The sequence below is a fragment of the Tyto alba genome, unplaced genomic scaffold (assembly GCF_018691265.1).
Source record: "Tyto alba isolate M040663 unplaced genomic scaffold, T.alba_DEE_v4.0 Super-Scaffold_39, whole genome shotgun sequence".
In the NCBI taxonomy this organism is placed as follows: Eukaryota; Metazoa; Chordata; class Aves; order Strigiformes; family Tytonidae; genus Tyto; species Tyto alba.
Genome location: NW_024881314.1, coordinates 7,876,246 through 7,885,201, shown reverse-complemented (window position 1 = coordinate 7,885,201; position 8,956 = coordinate 7,876,246). Strand labels below are relative to the sequence as shown.

The window sequence follows — 8,956 nt, the reverse complement described above, 5'->3', positions numbered from 1 at the left end:
ACACGTGGCATTATCTCTGTGCCCTTCTCACTGTGCCTTTCAGATGGACCTTGCAGCACTACAGCTGCCTATCTCTGTGCAAGTAGCTGTGTCCTTTTCTACTTAGTGATGGCTTTTATTCAGGCTCTGCCATCAGTAACGGAGGCACTGAGATGGGAGGAATCGAATAATAAATACAAAGAACAGAACAGACAAAGAGGTAAAGCTGAACACAAACCAGAACATCAACAGACTCTCCAGCCTAACAAAGCTGGCTCTGAAAAATAGGCAATAGGGGTAGGATGTTTGAAGTAGGTCACACCAAGTTGCACAGAGACTGTTTAGCAACTGGAAAGGCCTTACCTTACCCCCTAGGTAGGATGACACCTCTGCAGGTCTTTGATTTAAAGGTTTGTCTTCAAAGGAGAGGCTTTTGTTCACCTTGCACTGTGCTTTGGGGTGATTTAGGGAAGATGGCAAAAAAGCTGTACGCTGTCTGCGTTCTTTGCTAGTTTGCTTGCTGTCTTGTACCTCTCTTCCCAACCTCCCAGCACATCCACAAGTATCCACATCCTTGTCTTCCCGAGGTGTGTTCACCACAGCTTTTATGGATGTATCGGGAAAGGGAGGGACCCCACAGATGGTATTTAGACATGTGTACTAGGAAACCCCTCGGGGACAGGCAGGAGGAACATGAGGGAATAGAAATCATGAGCCTTTGCAGGGTGGTGGGAAGGGACAGGTACCTCCCCTGGGACACCAACTAAATGGAAAGCCTTGTTACTGGTGTTGGGTGCAGGTGTCTCTAGCATGGCTTTCCACATCACATAGATGAGATCTAAAAAGACTTCAGCCTGCAAAGTACCTCTGTACTGTGCCTTGACTTCAGCATGATGAGATTTGGAAAAGGTCTACCCCACCAAGACCCTTTTGAGTGTTTCACCAGCCTAGTGCTGGCTTCCCTTCTTGGTTAGCCCGTGGTGCCCCTGTGGTTTTTAGCACGTGGCTTGGCCATTCTAGGTCAGACTGACTCACTTCAGACGGGAACAGACTAGTTCAGCCATGAACACCTTTACTGTGTAAGCAAGATAATATCTTCAATGTGCTGCTCTCTGAGAGCCCTGACAATTCAGCTTGTTTTCACTTCCCTCATACTTTCCTCACTGCTGATATTAAAGGAGGAAAAAAACCCACCCAACCATTACCACCTCTTTTCACAGAGAAGTCTGCCAGTCCTTCCCTTAACTTCCTTATGGGAGAAAGGTAACAATAGCTTCCCTTGTCCTGAGAGCAAGTCTGGCTTGGCACAGCTCACATCTTTCTTGACCTTCGCTCCCAAGCCCTTTGGGGAGAGTACTGACCAAAGAGCAAAGCAGCTCCGTGAAAACCAGCAGGTGAAAATTTCTCACAGTTAAAATGGGACAAAGATTTTAAAGTCATAAAGCTTGAAAGCTCCGTATGTGTGTGTCTGGCTTTATTGCCCAGGGAAACAGGGGCAAAAAATTGACAGGATACTATACAGTCGTGGCGTGGATGCACTGCTGCGATGGGTACAGATTGACAGAGCCTGGGATGAAAATACAGAGAAACCCTATTACAAGATTTGTTCAATGACTCAAAAGGTGATGTCCTGCATCTGATGATGCCAAAAGTGCTGGTGTTGCACACCAGCCTGCTTTGATTGCCATAGGTGAACAAATGACTGTATGTTCTCTACAGGGTGTAGACAGAAGTATTGGCTGTACTTAAAAATAGCTGAGTGTGGGGTGTGTGCGTTAGGTGCACCTGTAAGTATACATGTGCCTTAGAAAAGTCCGATGCAGTTGACAGCTTTGCTGTGTAAGGATGAATTTCTGTGCTGGGTATATTGTGGGTGGTTGGTGGCATGAAACCAGAAGTGTAGTAACAAATTCGTTTGTGCTGTTTGATTTTAATTCTTTTTTATGTTAAATTAATCTACAGTAACCAGTTTCCCCATGTTTGACAAAGTGTTGAACAATGCCTGCACAGTCCCCTGGGAGCCCTGTGTAGGCTATCAGTGTAATCCCCCGCGTTTAGCTGATCTCTGCTATCTTCTCTAGTATTTGTAATGAGAAAAGTTATTTCCTAATCTCTGACTGTTAAAGTCACATATACAAAACACAGACATTTAATTTTCCCCCTTTTAACTTTGTAAAACATTTGTTATTTTGAGGAAGCTGCATAAGCAACTCTGCTTCCTCAGAGCTGCCTTTTCACAGCTTCTCACTTCACAGATATCTGCATTGTGTTTTTCAGTTGTCTTTAAAACCCTCTGCCTGGGGTTCCCCAATGGCCATGCAGACTGTGAGGCACAAGAGCAGCATGAGGAACTAGCAGTGTGAAAATCTGCTCATTGGCATGAAAAGCCACAAAGCTGGTGTTAGCAGCAGTAGTTTTGAGAATTGCTTGCAGTCCCTTGAAGCAGTGCAATTATCTTCCTGATTTTGCTTGAAATGTTTAGGATTAGCCAGTTCTTGAAAATGTCTTGGTTGCCGAACAATATAGCCCACTGGAGGCAGATGGGGTTGGACCAAAAGACAAAGCGACAGACCCAGGTGAGACTTCTGGTCCCGAGATCTCTCGCTGATGAATGCTGCTAGGATATGAGCACAGCCATCAAAGTTTGCAGGTCAGATTTCTTATTAAAAAAAAAAAAAAAAAAAAAAAAAGACACTGTTTCAAAGGTTCAAGTTTTGAATGAATAAGCTTTATATTGACATGTCGCGTAGGAACCTCAGTCAGGACAAGAGGTGAGGAATCATTGGGCGGTGTTGTCGGTAGAGGTTTTATTCTTCCAGGGGTCAATATTCCCCCTTGAAAATCCTCTTTCTGTCCTTTATCTCTTTTCCATCCTCTTTGGGAGCCCAGTGTCTTGTGTGATAGAGTCCTGCTGGGCAGGAGTGGAAAGAAGCAGCAGTATGCAGCATCTCATAGGCCAAGGGCGGTGTAGGAGCACAGCCCTGTGATGAAAAAAGAAGGCAGCTGGACTCTTGGAGGTGGAAGCTTGTAGTTCATACACTTCACCAAGAACTGCCTGAAGCTTCTGCTTCTCCATTGATTTATAGGTCTGAAGGCTTTCTGCTGCGGTCCCGTCAGAGTGCCCTAGTGAACAGCCACAGTCACAGGCAGTGAACGTGGGGAAAAGTCCTCCAGAAACTGAGTCTGCTGGGTGGATTCTGGTGCCAGTTTCAGACATACACTGGCCTCTGTTGTGCTGTTGTTGTTGACAGAGCTGCTGTTGTGACATGGCTCTTTTGTGGGGCGGATGGCCACTAAGAACTGGCGCTTGAAGGTCTCGCTGAGGGCAATGTAGAGGAAGGGGTTGAGGCAGCTGTTAGCATAGCCCAAGCTAATGGCAAAGTTGTAGGCATAAAAGAAGGCCATGGATGGTGTGTCAATGCCGAGGTGAACCAGCTGGAGGATGTAGAAGGGTGCCCAACAAATAAAAAAGGCAGAGCAGATGGCAACTGCCATGCGAGTGACTTTCTTTGTACGTACTCGGAGGCTCCTTTGGGGCAATGGGACCACAGTGGTGGCCATGTGCTGGAGGATCTTAAAATAGACCACACAGATCACAATCAGTGGCACAGCAAAAGCCAGCATGAACTGATAGAGGGTGAACCAGTAGATATCAGTCTCTGGGTTGGGAAGCAAGAGAGCACAGCGGACAGTCCCATCCTCCAGAGGCATAAGACCTGCGTACATCCACACGGGAATGATGGTCAGGAAGGAGAGGAGCCACACTAAGCAGATGACTAGAGCTGCAACACATGGGGTCCGGACATAGGTAGATTTGAGAGGATAGACAGTCGCCAGGTAACGGTCCAGTGTCATCACAGTAAGAATGTTGGTGCTGGTGATCTGGCTGTTTGTGTCCAAGGCGGTGATGATGGTGCATAGGGGAGCTCCAAAGTACCATGAGCCATTGCCTAGGAGCTGGTGAATGAGGAAGGGCATGCCTAGGAGGAAGAGGAGGTCCACAATGGAGAGGTTGAAGATGAAAATGTCAGGCACGGTCTGTTTGCATCTCAGCTTCTTCTTCTTGACGATAGTGTAGATGACAATGAGGTTCCCCACAATGCCCAGGAAACAGATGATGCTGAAGAGGCTGGGCATGATCACATTGGTGTACTGTGCTGGCTTCTCTGCTACTGTCAAAACAAACCAAAGCAGTGAGTGCAACCCAGAGGCAACCTCTTTACATCTCAGTGTGCTTGTCCTGTCCTGCAGCTGGATCCCCTTCAAAGATGTAGCTTGGAATGATATTTAAGACCCTCTGCTGTACTTGGAGAGGCTTAGCTGGGGATTTGACACTTCCTTCTCTGCCACTCAGTACATGCAGCACACCACCCAAATCTGGCCATGTGTAGGCATCTTTCCTCAGTTCTCCTAATGTAATTCTGTACTGCTCTGAAACTCTCCAGCTCTTTTTGGAGGACTAACATCAGGCTGGTGTGTCTCTGCACTCACCAGTGTCTGACAGTTAATAATAACTTTCCTTTTCAGGGAGTGCTGGTGGGTGTCCAACCATTTTTGAGGGGAGTGCGTGAGGCAGCTGGTGCTTTGCACATTGGAGAAATAAAGCCTCTATGTGGGTGCCAAAATCTGGATATAGTCAGTGTTCAAGCTGTTGTCAGAAAGCTTTAGCTGGTCTGTTGGGTGATTTATCCGTGGTACAGTAAGAGACGGAGTTCATTGGCCATGGAGGCAGATAACTAATGCTTATCTATGTTGTGAGACCTGTACCCTGGCTGTGTCCCAGCTCTGTTGTCAGAGTTAGGTCAGAGCATGCACTCCTTTCCACCTTCCTTCCCTGCCCTTCTCCTTTTCTCTAGTTCTTTTCTAGAAAGAAATTCAGGTGTGTGGCCAGACAGGGATTTGGGAGTGTGTTTCAGAGTGGTCCTTCAACAGGGAATGCCCTGGTTCTACAAGAAGAAAAACATGTCTTAAAGCTGCTCTGAGTTCTGGATGTAGGTGGATTTCCAAGGAAAAATTCTTGTCTGATATCACTTAGCTTGTCAGCGCTGATGCTTGACTGTTGCTCTTTGGGGTGGGAGGCCCAAACATAATCAAATTCACATTTTCCTTGTCCCTAACCTGGGTTTAAAATCATATTTTGATGCCACAGGCCTTCAGTGCCAACCAACAGGGATTTCCACTCTTGGGCACAGAAGGTGGTGTCTAAGGCACTGATTATGGTGCATTCTGTTCTGCAAGACTGCCATGTGCAGTGTGAGATAGAGTCTGAAATCATCTTTCTCAGCTGAGGCAAATATAGTTTTATCTCATTACTCCTCTCCTATGGGACCTGGTGGTGGTTTTTGGTTTTGTTTTGTTTGGTTGTTTTGTTTTTTTTTTTTTTTCTTTTCTTTTAGGGTAAGGCTTTGTGTGAGATATTTGTGTGGCTGTTACAAAGACATGTATGACAGCCCCCACGCTAGACTGCATGTGTCTTTTGTGGAATTGCAGATGATTCAATGTGGTGTTAATTGGAAATGCTCTTACTCACTGTACTATTCCATCTCCTTAGCAGCCTACACCTGTAGGAGAAGTGGGGAAGTCTCCTCCAACAGAACTTGGGGAAATCTTGCAAATGAGATTAAGTAAAATAACATACTCATAAGGTGATGTCTCTGTCAAAGTGGTGTCTGTTTGCTGAGGTGGTATTTGCTGAATTTGACCTTTAGAATTCTTGAGTACAAACTTCTACAGATTCTCTTTGGTGTGGCAGAGAAGCGACTGAATTGGCAAGATAACTGGGGCTACACTGCTGGCCTGGCCTGTGGCTGGAAAAGTGTGTACCATATCAATTGTATGTAATACTTCAGTGCTCTTAGAAGTGGGACATGCTGAGCTGCCACTGTCTCAGTCCTTCTTGCTCTAGTAAGCAGCAGCCATCTTAGGCATAAGCAAGGCCAAGGTCAGAATCCAGTAGAGGGTTTGCTGCATCATTTTATCAGAAAGCCTCCATGCAGATGATGGAAAACAGCCAATGAGGCATAGAAGAACTGGCAGGGGCCTGAAGGTGAATGCTAGGCTTGGTTGAGAAGACAAAAAAGCCTGGTCCAGGACATTCATGGTGGTGTAAATGATCCCTTTTCCTCCTGGCTGCTCATTAATGCTAGGAAATGCCCCCTGTTACTACATGGCTTTTGGTAGGTAACATACTGTCATCAGCACCCTATGAGACCTGATACTCTTCAGCATCCAGCCTGTGCATCCCCTGAACTTCTAAACAGATCTCACACCTCCTTAATGCTTGAAGATGGAGGACTAGGAATTGGAAGACAACAACTATGGTCTTGCCGTTCTGCACGTAGCTATTTTGAGTTCTTTCTTTTTAGCCCCCTTTGTTATGAATGTGGTGGGAATGGATTGTATGAGTGAAATGTAAAGGCCGCTTGGTTAGCTGGAAATTGGGACAAAACGTCCTTTTCCTGCAGTATAATCAATACAGCGCTCATGGTGATCCTGTAACATTTGGAATGAGCTCAGCTGGCCTTAAAGCAGAATGTGTGCAAGCCCAAAGGCTTTGTGTGAAAGCTAGTGTGTATGGACCTGTAGCCTCTTTCCTGCTGTTTGCATCTGTACAAACAGGAACTTTAGGTGTTTTTAGCTGGAAGCTAGTGTAAAGCTATAGTTCACGTGTGTATTATAGGTTGGAGCCAGAAGTGCATGACTATCAAATAGTCAAAATTTATCTCTTTTCTAAAGCTTCTTTCATCTTGAGATACCACTGAATCTGAATTTTCAGTGCTGCTTCTGTGCACATCCAAGTAAGTGGCTGCACTTTGTTTACTGAAACAGATACCTCAGGCATTGATTTGTCCTTGCTTGTAAATCTGTGGCTGCCTTGTTACTCTTTTTAAAGTCCCAAAAGGGACTGCAATATGTGAACTGAATGAGGACTGGCCTAATTTTTTTTTTTTTTTTTTTTTGTTTACTGTAAGGCCATGCCTGGATACATAAGAAACTACATCTTTACTGCATTTCAGAAGGAAGCACCTAAGGCACACTTTCAGTTTATAAGGGACAGGCTGGTGGAGAGGGAGGCAGAGCCCACATATCTAACACCTTCTGTCAAAGAGTTTCACCAACTTGCGCCATCGAGAATTGGCCTGCCTGACCCTGAGCTATTGATTTGGGAACAGTGGCAGTGTGGAGAAAACCGGAGACTGATGAGGACCTCAGCTCAGCTTCCCTCTCCAGAGATGTCTCCTGTTCCCCTCCCGGTCCAGCCGGGCTGGCTCAGCTCTTGGCCGCAGCCGGGACCAGTGGGCTGCGGGGGTTACAGCTGTCTCACAGCCGGGAGGTAGCGAATCGCTTCAAGCCCCCGGGGCTCAGGGTGCTGCTCGGGCGTTATTTGGGTGCTGGGGGGGGGGGGGGGGGGGCCGGCACCCCCAGCCCCCCCTGCCCCGCGCCCGGAGCTGTCCGCCCCCGGGTGCTGAAGGCGGCAAGCCCCGGCCGGCAGTGGGGGGGGGGACACGGGGGGGTGCCCCTGTGTTCAGCCTCTCCTGCTTCACAGGGTCCCCGCTGAGCACGACTGGTGTAAGAGCCATGTGCAGGCGGATTTTCCCCCCCCATTCCAAGCTCTCCGTGCCCCCTCAGCCCCGCGCAGCCCCTCCTCACCTGAGCCGTTCCGAGCCTCCGGCGTGGAGAAGTTGCGGGAAGAGTTGGTGGGGGCCATGGCGATGAGTCCCGGTGCCAGGGATGGAGCAAGTTAGGCAAGTTCCCTCGGTGGATCCGCGGTGGCGATGGGGTGAGCCACCTCCACCACGGAGCGGAGGGGCTAGGAGCCCGGCTGCGGCTCGCCCGCTCTTCGCCCCGCTCGCCCACTCCCACTCCGCCAGCCCCCGCGTCGGGTGGGAGGGAACGGCGATGCTGAGCGGGGCCGGGGGCAGCTGCCCTCCGGGGGCTGCAGCGAGCGGCCCCTCACATCACAGCCCCTCGCATCCCCGTGCCGCCCCCGAAGGGTTGGTGAGGATCTGCGCCCTCCCAATTACAGCCAGCCTGCTCTCGCTATCGTCAGGAGGAGAGGAGTAGCAGATTTTGCCTTTGAAGTAGCTCTGGTCTGCTGCCTTCAGTGTGTGTTCTTCTCTCTTGCAGACACACACGCGCTTTTTATCCCTGAGTCACAGGCGCATCCCCACTAGTGAGGCTGGGGGATGTCAAAGCACCAAATTACCCACTGAAAACTGTTGCTTTGACCCTCTGACCCCTCTAACTCTAATTTCAACCTGAGACACTTCACTTGTAATTAATTTTCTGCTGTTTTCTGCTGTTCCACTTCTTGCCACAGCTCATTTGTTTCCTAGCTCCAGAAATTAGCTCTACTGCTAGCTCAGATTTTATTTATGTTCTATTATTTTTTGCCTTAAAAATACTAGGCAGGAACTCCCTTGGGTTTTGAGAAGTTGCTTTGCTCTTTTTCTTTGCCTTGCCAGAGCAGTAGCCTGCTCTTTTCTGTGGCTTTGAGCTGATGATTTTGTTGTGCTTCCTGCCCACTGCTTATATATGAGTTGGATTCCTCCATTATGGTTTGGTCAATCATGTTACCAGGGCAAAAGGATCATTCTGTACCTCTGAGCACTTCCTGCATTGAAAAAGCCACGATACCATGTCAGAAGTCTGCAAGAAACCCAGCAGCAACAGGCAGCTTTTCTTTGTGGTAGTGCAGTGTAGGGGATTGGGTTTGCTTTGTAAAAACTACATCTGTCTGTCTGGAAATCTGCCTTGCTTCTGTGTCTTTCTCTGTAATTGCAAAGGCTGGCGTCAACTGTAGGGACCATTTTTTGGAGCTTCATAAGGCTGTGTCAGTCAGGACTAGAAGTGATACGTACCCTTAAAAATGAGGTCCAACACACACACCAGCAGCGATCCCAGCATGGGCTGTAAGCCAGATTTGGCAGCAGCATTTTCAGTGTGGGCCTTTATCTGTGTAAGCCAAAAGAGTTCA

At 48.0% G+C, this 8,956-nt stretch overlaps 1 protein-coding gene across 1 annotated transcript; it reads right to left on the bottom strand.

The window, feature by feature from the left end:
* Nucleotides 1-2,513: 2,513 nt before the first annotated feature.
* Nucleotides 2,514-7,907, bottom strand: LOC104357446 (melanin-concentrating hormone receptor 1-like). Its single transcript, XM_033002500.2, has 2 exons — nt 7,630-7,907; nt 2,514-4,151 (listed from the first exon to the last, which is right to left on the bottom strand). Exons 1-2 carry the CDS (start codon nt 7,685-7,687, stop codon nt 3,103-3,105), a joined length of 1,107 nt encoding a protein of 368 aa, XP_032858391.2. The 5' UTR covers nt 7,688-7,907; the 3' UTR covers nt 2,514-3,102.
* Nucleotides 7,908-8,956: the final 1,049 nt, after the last annotated feature.